The sequence below is a fragment of the Etheostoma spectabile genome, chromosome 18 (genome assembly GCF_008692095.1).
Source record: "Etheostoma spectabile isolate EspeVRDwgs_2016 chromosome 18, UIUC_Espe_1.0, whole genome shotgun sequence".
Lineage (NCBI taxonomy): Eukaryota > Metazoa > Chordata > Actinopteri > Perciformes > Percidae > Etheostoma > Etheostoma spectabile.
Window position 1 is genome coordinate 1502017 of NC_045750.1, and position 16415 is coordinate 1518431.

Sequence of the window (16415 nt, forward strand, 5' to 3'; positions counted from 1 at the left end):
ATATATATATATATATATATGTTTTGCATCGTAAAACGGCTAATTGCAATGTTGATGCATCTTCTAATGGCTAGATTATTTGGAAACTTTGTTTGTTGTTGTAATGAATGCCCCATTCATTACTTATTGTTGATAATGTCACCTCCAAAAGTTAGAGAACCCGGAGTCTGAATCCTTAATGATGTGTGAGACTTGAATAGTAAGTACCTAATAATAAAGAGTATTTACCATTTGAAAGATGAAGTATTACCAGCTGAACAATAAGGTGCGAGCCACTTCCAAATATGCAGCTCCCATTTTTCTTAAAGGACATAGTAAAATGACCTATGTGGAAAATAAACTGTATAAATCCATTGTGAGCCCAGCTTGTGGTGCGTGTATTTAAAAAGACAAAGAGAGAGACAGAACCTCCATTCTCTGTTTCCCTGGTCTTATCTTCCTGTGTAGAAACCCACTGCCACGCTGGATGTACTGCTGTTGTTGTGCCCTTTTAGTTGTACTGTGCTTTTAACATCGAGGCAAATTATTTTCTGATGCATTGCAAAACTATGTTGCCACGTTGGCAAAAAGTACATGGGCCTGGCTCATTTAAAAATCAGAAGTAGAAATGGTTATTGAGTGCATTTCTGATGGAAATTCCACCTCGCTGAGCATAAAATGCTGATGTAGTTTTAAGGTTGCTGCCACACTGAGACAAGTTGTGAATGTAGTTCATTCCCACTTTTTAACTCTCTGTCTGTCTGTCTGTCTGTCTGTCTGTCTGTCTGTCTGTCTGTCTCTCTGTCCTCCCCCCAGTTGATCCGGCTGCAGGAGGAGGTGCAGCAGGGGGAGCAGGACATGGGAACGGCTGAGGGACAGATCTCCACTCTGAAGGAGGCGCAGGACAAACTGCTGGAGGAGCTGGACGCCACCAGGGCCCGGCTGAGGGAGACCAGCAACCTGCTGACTGCCCTGCAGGTCAGCACACACACACACACACACACACACACACACACACACACACACACACACACACACACACACGCTGGGTTATTCTGTACTTATGAGGACACTCAGAGACATAATGCATTCTGCACCCTGACCATCACAACAACAGGCCTGACTTCACACCTCAGCTCAACATATAACCAGGTTTTGAATGTCCAACAGTCCCTTGGGGAAGTGAGGACCTGGCATAATGTGGGATTTTTTTTCACAAATATAATAATAAATAAATAATTAATTAATTTACATTCAAAAGTAACCATGAATTTGTGACTTATTTAGTCACAAATTAGATGATGATTAGATTAAATGTTAGAAAATTAAGAAGAAGAAAATCACTTTCCAGTGCTTGTTTAGTTTGACAGACACTCCCAAACCCAACATTTTCACTTTGTAATGATGGAACACAGAAAATAATTCCTCTTAGAACCAGTAAATTATTTGTGTTTTTTGTTTGCTAAATGACTACATAATTTTTCAGTTTTCATATTTATCCAATTTTTTCTTGTTTTTATCATCTCCTCAAGTAATTAATGGAATAATTTGAGTCCTATGATGCTGACTTGGGCTTCGACCAGAGTGGGATTTTGAAGGATTTCCCTGTCACCATGTTTTTGAGTGACTCTGCCAATAGCAACGTTTTGTGTCGTTTTTCTCCAAAAGGCTTCAACCTTTTTTCACGCTACAGAAAATCCAAAAAGTTTTCAGAGTTGCCTAAGGAACTGGATTCTAGTCGGGGCAGACAAGACCTCTGAGCAACGTTTAGACTACAATGACACACTACCGTCGTTGGTGTGTGTGTGTGTGTGTGTGTGGTGTGTGTGTGTGTGTGTGTGTGTGTGTGTGTGTGTGTGTGGTGTGTGTGTGTGTTTTGTGTGTGTGCTGTGTGTGTTGTGTGTGTGTGTGTGTGTGTGTGTCTGTGTCTGTGTGTGTGTCTGCGTGTGTGTGTCTTGTTTTGTCTGTCAGGGAGAGTTGGAGATCCAAAAGCGTCAGCATGAAGCCAAACTCATCACCACCAAAGAAGAAGAAAAACTTAAGATGGACAAGATGGCTCTGGAGCTAGAGCTCAAATGGACCGAAACACTCAGGTAGGTGTGTGTGTATGTATGTGCCTGTGTGTGTCCACATATGTGTGTGTGCGTGCGTGTGTGTGTGTGCGCGTGCAAGCGTATCTGACAACAGCCACCGTCCTCAATCTTGTCCTTTAACAAAGAGAGACCATGAAACTAAGAACGGATGGGAAATGAAAGTCTTTCTATTTTCTTTTTTTCAATTGTCACACTTACTAAAATACACACACACACACACACACACACATATATACACACACACACACACACAGACTCTTACAGGTCACAGCACTGACCATGACGGAGCATTTTCCTCGGAGGGCTCTGCAGCTTCTCAGCTCGATCTCTGTTAACGTCCATAGACCGTTTCAAGTGTTATTATTCAAAAACCTTAAAAGAATGAAACTGACGGTTATGAGGTGTGGAGCAATGTGCATTTTTAAAATCTGCAGCCTCTAAATGACTTCGTTAGAGTTTATCTCAGCATTAAATTGGGTCTTAATGGTCAAAGCGTTTCCATTTAAATAAAGATTTTGTCTTTTTTTCATAAGTGACTGGACTGAAGTTGCTGCTTTAAATCACAGATGAATAAGTGGACATATACACTTATATAACAGCGATTTACTCGGATAATTGCCACTTTAACCAAATGCTGCCAGTCACATCTTGAATGCTCCGTCTCTATGGTCCCCAGACCCCTTAAGTCCCTGGACCTGTGTCTGGTCCGCCCAGTACTTCATGGTCTCAAACCTTGGATAGATAATACTAAACTAATGGGCTAGATCTGAGAGCTAAGGGAGACTAACTGTATGTTGACTGTCACATCAAACCCTCTTTTACTCGTTATGTTCTTTCTTATGTACGGAGTGTCTGACTGAGGCCTGAGACCTGATGTATAGGTTGATATTATACGTCAGGGTTTCCCCCAGAAAGGTTGTTTAGCCCGGTGGCACGTGTCTTTTTTTGATGAGGGTCAGGGTTAGGCTCAGACGGATGGCAGCATTAATGTAAAGCCCAATAGTTTCTGTGATAACAGAATGGACAGACAACAACAGACAACATGGACAGAATCGTGACATTTTGAATTTTTAAAAAGCTGTAAGACAGATTGTTGGGTTTCTGTAAATAACATCCCAGTGTCCGGTCTAGACCTGCTCTTTTCTGAGAAGCGCAGTGAGATAACTGTTGTTGTGATGTGGCACTATATAAATAAAATTGAATTAACATCCATAGGGCCCTACATTAAGTCAGTACTAAAAACTAACTGGAGATTTGAAAAAAGTATGACGTCTAGGTGTCCAACCGAGCCGCCCCACTGGAGCTGTAGTTTAAAAACGTCTTATAAAAATATATATAATAATACTTTAATAATTCCCAGTGGATTAGTCCTGGTTGGGGTGAACGTAGACCACCAGGTTTACAATCCCTGTATGCATATTGTTAATAGAGTGTATGACAGCCAAAAATTAACAATAAGCAGTTTGGACGTGCCAAAAAATATGGAATTTGGAAACAGTGCCTCCATTACTTTGCTCATTATTACTTTTTCAATTGTATAATATCCCATTCAGTTGATCTCTTAATCGTCATTTCTAATGACCAAATGACGGGACCCTTACCAAGAAATATATCTTAATTTGATTTTCTTGTTTATAGCTCCAACATTTTAATTAACAGGCTGCTCCCTGTCATCATGTGCTACTACTATCACCTGGTGACTTCCTTGTGTCTCAACTCTTTAATCTGTTATTGCCTTTTAAAGGTTACACTGATATTGTTTGATATTTTTACACTCTCTTTAGCCCTTGGATATTTTTCTGCTTCACCTTCATTATCTTTTAGTACTCCTCTCCCCTTCCTGTATCACTTTGCTCTGATCCTTTGTTCTTCTTTGTGCTTGTTTGAGTTAAGCCAATGCTTCCAATATCGTATCAAATCCTTTTGTACATCCGGTCTCAAATTACTTTTAAATTACACAGGAAATAAAGGTAACTGGGTTAAAGCTAGAGCGCTGCACAGAGGTTAAATATAAAAGCTTAACTTTACCGTAATCTCAACCAAGCCACAGATCAGGATGGCAAAAAGTACATGATTGTTTTTAATGGTTTGCATTGGCCTCGTGAGCCTCTCACTTCCAAGTTGAAGGAGAAAAAAAGCACAACAAATATAAAGGACCAAATTGTGTCAAGTTGTACGTCAAATTATGAAAGAACTGATGTTAAAAATACCAGGAAGCAGTTTAGGAACCTTTAGCATCCTTCTCCTATCTCCCATCTCGGGAATCATCACAACCTAAATCTGTCAGCAGCATCTCTCCAGACAGTTGTTTTCTTTTTATATAACTCCCTAGAAGTTTGACTTTTTTCTAACCCAAACACAAACTCCCTCCTACCAGTGACATACTTCACTAATCATGCAAATTTGCCTGATTTTGCCTCCTGTATACTTAATATTATTTCAAGCATGTGTGATGACATGTGTGATGACAATAAAGTTGAATCTAATCTAATCTAATCTAATCTAAGCAGTAGGAAAAAGGGCTTCCAGACAGGCCCATAACATCCAATAATTTAACAGTTTTGAATTAAAAGTGACAAAACACAAACACAAAGACCTTGACAATGATGGCGTGACATTAATGATTAAAAATGGCTGCATCAAAGACAGATTAGAGAACAAACTGACCGTGGCCCATTCAGTTAAATTACTAATACATCTCAGAGTCATAATAAGAGTGGACCTTGAATGCAGATGTCCACATACTGTAGAAGTTAACAGTGTACCAGCGTGCTGAGCTTGTTTCTATCTGTCACTCTTCCCCTCCTCCCCGTCTCCTCTTCATTAGCTTTCGCTCACCTTCCTTTGTCTTGCTGCGCACGGCTCCTTATTCTCAGGAGAACATCTATTCATTTGGTGGTTGGGGTGAGTACACCGTGGTTAGTGAGCCGTCTGAATTAAGGAGGCTGGCTTTAATCCCTGTTTCACGGGGGAAACAGACGCTTTCTCTGTGATAGCAGAATCATTGAAAGAGCTCTCCGGATTACCAAATGTACAGAGGAGGTTGAACGGATCAACAACTGTGGATTGGATGGATTGTTTTGAAATTTTGAAGAGGCATTCATGGTTCCCAGAGGATGGCATCTAATGACGTTGGTGATCCAACTTTCCCAGTAGGGTCACCTGCAGAGAGCAGAGTTTGTACAAGATGCCTCAAGCAGGTAGACTGGGTAAGCCCCGCCCACTCTGCCGGCGATTTGATTACTCCCAGGAAACCTGCACCTTTAATTCTCCTGCTTTAGTTCACAATTTTGCGGGAACCAATCACAAACTGGCTTATCTACCTGGCGCGCTATTGGTGGGTTCAACACGATGACGATAGAGAAGCAACCAAGCAGCTTCTTGATTATATCTTATCTTGATTATTAGTTTAGATTAGAATCAACTTGATCGTCACTACACAGGTACAAGGCAACAAAATGCAGTTTAGGTCTACCCAGATATATATTATAAACAGAATTTTTACAAATATATATATATATATATATATATAATAAGTTTGGTTAAAATTAGCAGTATAACAATGGATTTTAAGGTAGTACAAATAAAGTTTAGGCAGAAGCTATCCGAGTTAAAGTGCAGTGGAAAGTAATTGCGTATTACAGTTAAAGTACGGTATTGCAGATGTATATGTAAACAATTGGTACTGTAAATAAACAATTTGGATTATATTCAACATAGCAGCCACTAAACGCCACCGGAGCGCAGCAACCCGTTGATGCCGCTGCGGCTTTTACGTCACCCAGATCGTTGCTCTGATTGGTTGAAGAACTATCCAATTGCGTACATTGGAACTATGCCCGTTGGTCCCGCCTCTGGCAGAAAAAATACAGAGCAGACCCCCCCAGACCAGCGCTCAATCATGGCCAGACTATCCAGCAGGTGTTGTGTACAGTGATATTTGCGTTTGGGAAAATGTGTAGTTCCATCAGTGATTTGACATTGACATGGTAAATATCAGAAGGACAACTAATATTTAATTACCCTCATTACACGTACAGTAGCTCTAATCCCTTCTGTTTTGTGAAATCAATCAATCAATCAATCAACATTTATTTATATAGCACTTTACAGCACCAGCAGGTGTCCAAAGTGCTTTACATCATCAAGAAAAAAAAAAGAAAAGCTTTTTATCGCAGATAGCAGATCATATGAACAGGAAAAAAAGGATATATATCTTTAATAGTTGCATCACATTGCCGCAATAAATCATTTCCTGATCATTCTTTTATGAAGCCATGGCTGCTGTCACGAACACCTGAGAATGGAGTTAATAATCAGCACAAGTCCTTGGTACTAAGAATGTTTCATAAGCCTTCTTTGTTGAACTGTTTTTCTATAAAAACTCTCAAAATGTGTCAGCGGAAATGTCGGGCTTGGAAATAGTAATTTGATAAATGCAATTCAAAGCTCAAGGTCCACCTATAGAAAATCTTTAGCCACATTGATAAAACATTTTTACTGAAAAGCATCCAGTACATGGACATAAAATGAGTTTTAGTGATGAAGCAGACACGCAACAGCTCCCACTGTAAGTTCTACAAAGAGTCAGTCAGATCAGATGGAGACAGTTATATTAGAAGGATAGAAATTAGCCCCCGTTCTCACTGGGAAAAGACAGGAAGCCACAGTGGTTTGAGGAAGTTTACCCCCCCCCCCCAGCTAAAGTTGATCAAAAAGAGGAACAAAAAAACCTCTTTTGGAAATTGATCTTAATTCCTTAATTGAAAAAATGTAAAAATGTCCAGCCTTTTAAGGACACCAATTGTCTTTGTGGATGAATAATGTATCATAAATAAATAAATGTTCTTCCTGAAAATACAGGGGGCATAAGTATACACCCCCCTATGTTAAACTACAGGGGCATAAGTATACACCCCCCTATGTTAAACTACAGGGGCATAAGTATACACCCCCCTATGTTAAAAACAGGGGGCATAAGTATACACCCCCTATGTTAAAAACAGGGCATAAGTATACACCCCCCTATGTTAAACTAAGGGGCATAAGTATACACCCCCTATGTTAAAAACAGGGGCATAAGTATACACCCCCCTATGTTAAACTACAGGGGCATAAGTATTACCCCCCATGTAAAACACAGGGCATAAGTATACACCCCCCTATGTTTAAATACAGGGGGCATAATTATACACCCCCCTAGTTAAAATACAAGGGTATAAGTATACACCCCCTATGTTAAAATACAGGGGCATAAGTATACAACCCCCCTATGTAAAATACAGGGGCATAAGTATACACCCCCCTATGTTAAAATACAGGGGCATAAGTATACACCCCCTATGTTAAAATACAGGGGCATAAGTATACACCCCCCTATGTTAAAATACAGGGGGATAAGTATACACCCTATTTAAATACAGGGGGCATAAGTATACACCCCCTATGTTAAAATACAGGGGCATAAGTATACACCCCCCATGTTAAAATACAGGGGCATAAGTATACACCCCCTATGTTAAAATACAGGGGCAAAGTATACACCCCCCTATGTTAAAATACAGGGGCATAAGATACCCCCCTATGTTAAAATACAGGGGGCATAGTATACACCCCTATGTTAAAATAAGGGGGCATAAGTATACACCCCCTATGTTAAAATACAGGGGCATAAGTATACACCCCTATGTTAAAATACAGGGGCATAATATACACCCCCCTATGTTAAAATACAGGGGCATAAGTATACACCCCCCTATGTTAAAATACAGGGGCATAAGCATACACCCCCTATTTAAAATACAGGGGATAAGTATACACCCCCTATGTAAAATACAGGGGGCATAAGTATACACCCCCCTATGTTAAAATACAGGGGCATAAGTATACACCCCCTATGTTAAATACAGGGGCATAGTATACACCCCCTATGTGTAAAAACAGGGGCATAAGTATACACCCCCATATGTTAAAATACAGGGCATAAGTATACACCCCCCTTGTTAAATACAGGGGCATAGTATACACCCCCCTATGTTAAAATACAGGGGCATAAGTATACACCCCCCTATGTTAAAAACAGGGGCATAAGTATACACCCCTATGTTAAAATACAGGGGGCATAAGTATACACCCCCTATGTTAAAATACAGGGGGCATAAGTATACACCCCCCTATGTTAAATTCCCATAGAGGCAGATTTGTATTATTAAAGGCCAGTTATTCCATGGATCAGGGTACTATGCATCCTGATAAAGTTCCCTTGGCCTTTGGAATTAAACTACCTACTCCTGCATCATTGAACCGTCCTGACGGCCCTGCAGAGTGGGGTTTGTTCGGCTGAACACACATAGGTGGCGCTCTACTCTGCCGAAAGGAGATTTACAGGCTAGGAGAATCAGTAAGGATCCAAACCTCCTGAGTATCAGCCTTTTCTCCCTGTTGAAGTGGAGTAGAAGGTACTTGATACACCAGGCCTGCACCGAGAGGCTCGGGGGGCTTTTACCCTCAGTTCACTAGGATCCTCACACACACACACACACACACACACACCTTACATAAACATGTACGCCTTATATCTCACAGCACAGACCGTTGAATCCAGCCAATTATTCCACATTTTATGATTCTTTGACAGTTCGTTTTTTCTTTTACCTCTCTCCATCTGCCCTCATCCTCCTCTTCCTGCCGAGCAGATGCTATAGAACAACACTTATTATAAAGACCAGTGTGTGCGTGCGTGCGTGTGTGTGTGTGTGGGTGTGTGTGTGTGTGTGTGTGTCCGCCTTCAGTCTGACACTTTCGAGCTTCAGAGCGATGAAAAATGTGCTGCCTCGATACTTACATTTAACAGCTGCCATTTCAACTACCCACGCAGCTATTACATTGACACACTGACACACACACACACACACACACACACACTCACAGCCATGCAAAACATTGTTAGCAGCAGTGTTAAAGAGATATGAACTGTGCTCTTGCACAGTTTTGATTTACAACCACAGCACAGTGCATATCAAGCCCGGTTAGATGGACCACACATTACTATTACAATACATCTTTTTGTATTAATAAAGAATCAAGTGAGCGCTTGAGTAGCTCACCTGGTAGAGCGCGTGCCCAGATACAGAGGCTCAATCCTCGACGCAGGGACTGCATGTTCGACTCCGACCTGTGACCCTTTGCTGCATGTCATTCCCTTCTCTCTCCACTTTCATGTCTAAACTGCCTTGTCATAATAAAGGCCTAAAAATGCCAAAAAACAATCTTTAAAAAATAATAAACCAAGTGACCTAACTATATATAAACTATACATAAAACAACACTATGTTAAAATAGTTGCACGTAGTAACAAACCCACAGATAATTGTCGCCTCACTCGGCAGTTCACCTCAACTCGACAGTCTTTCATTGGTTTAGTTTTACGGTTCACAACTTCATTTGAGCATTTTAGAAGCTAAAGACTCCGATTTATTTTCTCAGGAGCTGGTGGAGACTAAACCCGATGTAATGGAGAGTGAATATTGGATAAACATTCATCATGTCACATGAAACACGAAGCTCAACTGTTTGCAAACACGTTAGCCATATTAAAGCCAAAATATGTCAACCGTGTGTCAAGTGGCCTTTACCTCATTAGATTAGTTTCAAATGATTGAGCAATATTTGTCTTTAAAAAACGATTCCCATTCATAGTTTAGAATCTGAAATCATTACAAAAATATACACCTCACTAAATGAATATCAGCTATGTATATCGAGTGAATGATTTATTTTTTTAATTAGGTGTACAGGTCATTAGAGTAAACACAAACACTTCCTTGGATCATTTTTAAAGCCTACTATAATTGCCCCTCTCTTTGTCTTTAGCTGCTCTAAAATCTTCTCGCACAAACGGTATATCTTGTTTATTCAAGTGTAAAGGCACTGCCCTTTGCTTTTGGCTTTTTGCAAACTTTGCAGTCCACAGTTAAAACCGATGCTGGTTTTGTTCCAGATTTAGTGAATCACTATAGATAAGAAGCATTGGCCGAATACCTGAAACATTAGTACAAATATGTGTGTGTGTCTTGTTGTGTTGCAGGCAGGAGTGTAAGAAGCTCCGCGAGGAGCTGAGAGAGGACCACGAGGAGGACAAGGCCTCCGCGCTGAATCAGCTGGCACAGAGCAAGGAGCAGGAACTGAGCACCGCCAGGGAGAGCTGGCAGAGGAAAGTGGAGGACCTGCTGGAACAGGTACGCGTGGCGCCAACCGATCTGCATGCATGTGCAGGGCAGGATGTGCATGTGGGGGACCAGCCGCCCTCCTGCTCTTTTTTTTTTATTTTTTTATTTTTTAATTGCCCAAATTGAACATTACAGGCAATTTTAATAACACAATACAGTACACTTAAACTTTTTTTTTTTACTTTCTAATCAACAAAATTAAAAAAAAAAGTAAAATAAAAATAAAATGGTCACCCTGTGTTAAGCTTCGTTCAACAACCATATTGATGACATAGATGCAGGATAAATACACCATTACACATCAGTATGTTTAAATTATTCTAAATCAAGGCCTAGAGTGACAGGAGTCCATCTTTTCACAAACACAGGTACCTTCAGCTGTAAAATAGCAGTCATATTTTCCATTGTGTGGACCTGTTGTGGACCTACTGTGGGGGGGTGGGCAGGCCTCATCCTATTAATAGTAATCATTTTTCTTGCGGTCATTGACAAGATATGTAGCATGTAGCTTTGGTCCTTAGAAAGCAAGTCTTCAGGTATTATCTCCAATAAGAAAAACAAAGGGTCCAAGGGGAAATCCATCTTTAATGTCTTTCCAGTATGTCTGTATCACTGGACAGTCCCAGAATATGTGGGTATGGTCTCCCACCCTACCACAGTTTCCTCCTGCTCTTTTTGACCATGAGAACCATGAGAAGCTGTTGTTTTATGCCCTTAACAAGTAAAGGCTTTACAACATTTTTAAAGAAACACAAGGTATAATGTACATAATGAAATTGAAAGAACATGCAAAGAGAGATGATCACTAGTTCTGGGTGTAGAGGATCAGCAGTGGTGGAAGAAGTACTCACAAGTAATACCACAGTGCTGAAATACTCTTACAAATGAAAGTAAAAGTAGTGTTTACATCAAAATGTACTTAAAGTACTGATCTTGCAGAACGGCCCATTTCAGAATCCTATCCAGTACAGTAAATGATATTGCTGGATTTTTATTACTGTTTTATACTTAATACTGCATTCTTGTGTCCATCATGTGACAGCTGGAAGAGGTTGAGTTTATTTTAACTACTTTATATACTGCTGGATATCTTACAATAATCTTTAATACTACATCATATTTAGTTGGTTATAGTTTGTATTAATAATCTGCAAAAGTAATGTATGGTTTCAAATAAATGAGGTGGAGTTAAAAGGACAATATAGTAGAATAGAGCAGAAGTATAATGAATACTATAAAATGGAAACTCTACTCCGTGACATTTCACCACTGAGTACATGAGCAGGTACCCTCATTCATACACAGTACTGATTAAAGATGGTTTATATCTTCCGCCTAAGCTGTGAATACCACAACGCTGCAGCTTGTAGTCGAATCGCTGTAATTATACCAGAAGCAAGAAAATCAATAGTGATGGAGAGAGAGGATGATAATGGTAATAACAGCAACCGCCTCCCTTCAAAGCTCAGGTTGCCCCCTGGAAGACCTCCGGTCTCGGCCAGACTCTCTTATTTCTTCCTCGCACCGGTGGACAAACTCACTCACACATTCATTATCTGATGCTGCAGTGAATGCACCGGAGCAGGCAGCTGCTGCTAACGACCGTCCAGTAATAGTTATATTAATGTAGCGTGACTAAGCCCTGCTGTGGTCATCACACACACACACACACACGCACACACGCACACACTTGATGTTCATTTCTGCATGGCGTGCTGCTGGGTGTCATCACGCTGTCCATCAGCTCCCATCCAGTGATTAATGTGTCCGCTTCACGCCTCGCAATCAGCACAACCATATTTATTTACTCTGATGTCAAATCAGAGCAGCGGGCAGCCTTTTAATAGATTCACCCTGACAGAGAAGATGCTGTTTGGAAATCAGAACGATGGAACAGACTGTTTTCTAACGGCCTGTGTTTTTAACAGACTATTATGTCTGTGCCAGAGATGCCTTGATGCGTGGAGAGATATAACTTTTACAAAATATGACTTGACTTTTGCTCACAAACAAGATGCTTCACGCTATGTTTTTAAAAAGTAAAACTCTACATGTGAATACCCGTGGCATCGCTTTATGTGATGAAGTAGGAGGGTGATGTGTGCACAGGTAAGAAAATATGAAATAAGTTCCTCTGCACCTTTTACTGAGTATTTTAAAAGAAAGCAGGGCATGTTACAATACCTTCATGAGGGTTAATGCACTAATAAATCATTTTATAAAAACAGTGAAACGTTTGTGTGATGTGAAAGGCGTTGTTCAGAATGACAACATCACAGAGAGTTAACACCCGACCCACCCAAATGGCGTAAAGAAGCATTTAGCAGTTTAAGAGACAAATGTTTCCTTCTGGCTATTTTGAATATGTATTAAATATATTAAAGGAATGCGCCACCGTTTGTTGAAACAGGCTTATCACGGTCTCCCCTGGCTGTAGATAGGTGGGCAGACACATTTTTTGTCTCAGTGCATGCCTTGTTTTAGCAACATCGGCAATGCCACCGCTAGTTAGCTTAGCATAGTGATTGGAATCCTATGTTACATAATTAGCATGTTGTGAGTAAAAGTGAGCCAACAAAAAAACAACAACAATAACCTAATCACTTCTTGTGGCCTGCGTAGTCACAACAAGTACAAATAGCAATGCATATTAAGACTAGACGATTTCCTAGGCAGATGATTTGGGACTGTGCTTCGGCTGTGCTTCGGCTGTGCTTCCACCCAATATAGTCCCAAATCAATCCCAAATCATCTAGTCTTAATCTGCATTGCTATTTTTACTCGTTGTGAATACGCAGGCCACAAGAAGTAATTAGTTGTTTTTTTGTTGGCTCACTTTTACTCACAACATGCTAACCGGCAACATAGGATTCCATTCACTATGCTAAGCTAACTAGCGGCTGCGCTGCCGGTGTTACCAGACTAAAACAAGGCATCCACTGAGACGAAAAATGCGTCGGCCCCCCCTATCTACAGCTAGGGGAGACCGTGATAAACCCTATTTCAACAAACGGTGGCGTGTTCCTTTAAATATAATACTAATGTTTTTCATTTTTCAACAGTTTTTTAACTGATTTTGTGTAAAGCACTTTGAATTGCCCTGTTGCTGAAATGTGCTCTACAAATAAATCTGCTTTGCCAAATGTTGCATATCTGCAGGATGTGTGACTAAGCACCAAAACAACTTTAGGTGATGATATGTCAGTGTTGTGCTTCCAGCTTGTTGAGCCATCTCCAAGGAACCAACAATGTTGCAGGTTGCCTACATCACTCCAGACTTAAACCCTTTCACATGACGCCCAGTTGTCTAAGTAATAAAAGTCACCTTCAACACCTGAAACATTTCACAATTGAGAAACCCAAATGTGGTATTAAAAAGGTCAGAATAAAGCGTATATAACCATATCCTGTTAATAAAGCTCTCCATTCTTATTACACACTGTACGACTCGCGTCATATTGATGATATCATTTCCAAAATGTAGGACACAGCTATTGATATCCTTGATATCCTTCTCTGCTGTGTTTTGGAATCTCATGTGTGATGATCTGCAAGGTGATCCAACAGGGAATGCATTAATTTGTGTTTTAAAGTGTTAATAAATGAATTATTTAGGGTCCAGCTGGTCTCACCTGTCACTTTGCTCCAAGGGGTTTCAACAGTTGGTAAAGCAGCCAAGGTTATCATCCCTGGGCCTTGTGCCAACAAGTGTTGCTGTTTTTAAACATGAGAGGAGAGGCATCTTCCCACAGCAGCTGGTTGACCTTTCAGTAGCACATTACAGGTCTTCCAACATAATGGATGTAGTCCTCTTTTTCCTAACGTTTCCTATTAAGCTTCTTTATCACATTAGCTTCATTAGCATCACCAAGGTTAAGTAAAATATTGCTAAAGCAGATTTTACAAGGTTGTTAATTTTTTCCCCTACATTCAGCCAAATACTCATTATCTTAAGTTGTCTAGACAGACTAATTTGGTGAAGCATGCTGCTTCCCCCCATCAGTGAATTCTATTGCTACATTCATTGCCCTGTACCATTAGCCAGAGTTCATTATATACTGCAATGGACTGCAAATGATTTATTCAATAAAAGCAAGAAACTGCTCGAGGCTTTGAAGAATTACAAAACTCTTAATACAACAGCAACCTTTGTTTAAGCCTAATTGATTGCCACCCCCTTTCTTTGCCTTTCTTTGTTATACTGCTGCATAACGACGCTGCTGCCTAGAGACAGCCTGAAACGTCCTGATACTTCTCGCTCTTGTTCAAGTCTCCCTCCCGGTCTAACGTGCCGTGTTTTGCCTCTTCCTCTCTAGATCTCCCTGTTGAAGCAGAGCCTGGAGATGCAGCTGTCCCAGTCGCAGTCGTCGCTGCAGCAGCTGCAGCACCAGTTCAGCCAGGAGAGGGAGCACCTGCGGATGCAGCTGGACGAGCTGCAGACGGAGCACCAGAGGCGGCAGCAGCGCCTGCAGGAGGTCCACTGCTGCTCCATGAAGGACATGGAGCACGCCAGGCAGAGGGACCTGAAGGTAGGTGGTGGACAACATGCAGACACAATAAACTAGTCTGAACATGTTTCGATTTCCAAAAAAGAGGACACTCGGCCGGCCTCGAGACACAAAGTCAGACAGGCTTCTCAGAGGTTAATGAACGTGCTTTATTACGCCTCAATGGTAAAAAAAACACCTTATATAATAAAATACAATCTGTTTCAACCAGTAACAAAATAATAGCTCTCTTTTTAAATGAATAAATATTAATTCGATATGACGATAAATTGGCCAATATATATTTAAAAAGTGTTACAAAACATAAACAGATTTTCCTAACATTAGTTATATAGATATCGTTCAATATCAGCCTTGCCAGTGTGAGTAGCTCTTGTCAAAAACGTCCAGCTGCCATTGGCCTATATTTTTAGCAGGATCCGTTAACAGGGCAATCTGAAATCCCATATCTCAGACTCTGCAGTAGGGCAGCAGAGTGATGGAGAACCTCAGAACTAAGTCCCATCAGCACCATGGAGGGCTTCTGCAGTCCTCGTACTCAGGCTCAATCAGCACCATACACAGTGAGCTGATTGCATAACAATAGCAACATTTATCCTGGAGGTTGTATTCTGGTATTCTGGTAGGATGGCTGTAGAAATGTGAGCCCACTGCCATAAAGCAAAACCAGAAAACCAGAAAACCTGCCTTTTCAGCACACTGAGCCAAGATGTGCATTCTTCAAAACTGAAGAATGATTATCCCGTAATTATATGCAATGAATGTATGCATTTGCATCATCTCTGCCAGCTCCTCAGCAGAAGCCCTCCATGACATCTTTATCCAATAGAGCCTTTTCAGAGTCGAGGTTAGCCTGGCAGTGAGTCATCGGCAGCGTTACTCACTCTCGCTGACAGCAGACAGCTTGTATATCAAGGAGCTATGCTTACAGCTCTGTGTTTCCTCTTTTATAATGTCAAAATATGCAAGCACAAACCAACATACACACTCGTGAAGGTGCCAAGAAACTGTTCCTCAACGCTAATCCTTCCATTTCACAGTCAAGGTTGATTTGGATCAGCTATACATCACAATACCAAATCCCTTCTCCGACTTGGACGCCGTAATTGTATTAATGCTTTAGGCAGAATGGAAGTCAGGAAATGGCATCCTTATGCTGTGTTTTTGACAACACTTTGTTTGTGTGTGTGTGTGTGTGTGTGTGTGTGTGTGTGTGTGTGCACGCAATGCATATCACCTCTGAGTCACGCAGCACCTATGAAATCGAAGTCCAACTGACTGCTGTAACAAGCATTCTCCTCCCTGTGATCTTCCTCTCCTCCTCTTCCTCTCTGATGCAAACACACACAACGGCTGCTGCACACTCCCTCAAGATAACCACATAGTTGACCACTTTTTTCTGTCAAAAACTCATCTTTCGTCTGTCAGACTTGGTTAATAAGCAGGGAAATAACATGTTAAAAAGCTTTAAGGAGGGTTTTATGGTGGCGGGCAGTTTATATTTCTATCAGCAGTGCAGGGAGAGAAAACTCAATTATCCAGAGTGGAGGCATTAGAGGGATGATTTGTGTGTGTGTGTGTGTGTGTGTGTGTGTGTGTGTGTGTGT

General features: G+C 40.9%; 1 protein-coding gene across 6 annotated transcripts in view; it reads left to right on the forward strand.

Annotated features, from left to right (window-relative positions):
• Positions 1-16415, forward strand: part of fam184ab (family with sequence similarity 184 member Ab) — a 187258-nt gene that overhangs the window by 119946 nt on the left and 50897 nt on the right. For all 6 annotated transcript variants that reach the window (XM_032543041.1, XM_032543045.1, XM_032543042.1 and 3 more), the window contains exons 11-14: positions 796-957; positions 1951-2072; positions 10159-10309; positions 14617-14829. In XM_032543041.1, the coding sequence (XP_032398932.1) occupies positions 796-957; positions 1951-2072; positions 10159-10309; positions 14617-14829 (648 nt within the window). The remainder of the gene's footprint in view (positions 1-795; positions 958-1950; positions 2073-10158; positions 10310-14616; positions 14830-16415) is intronic.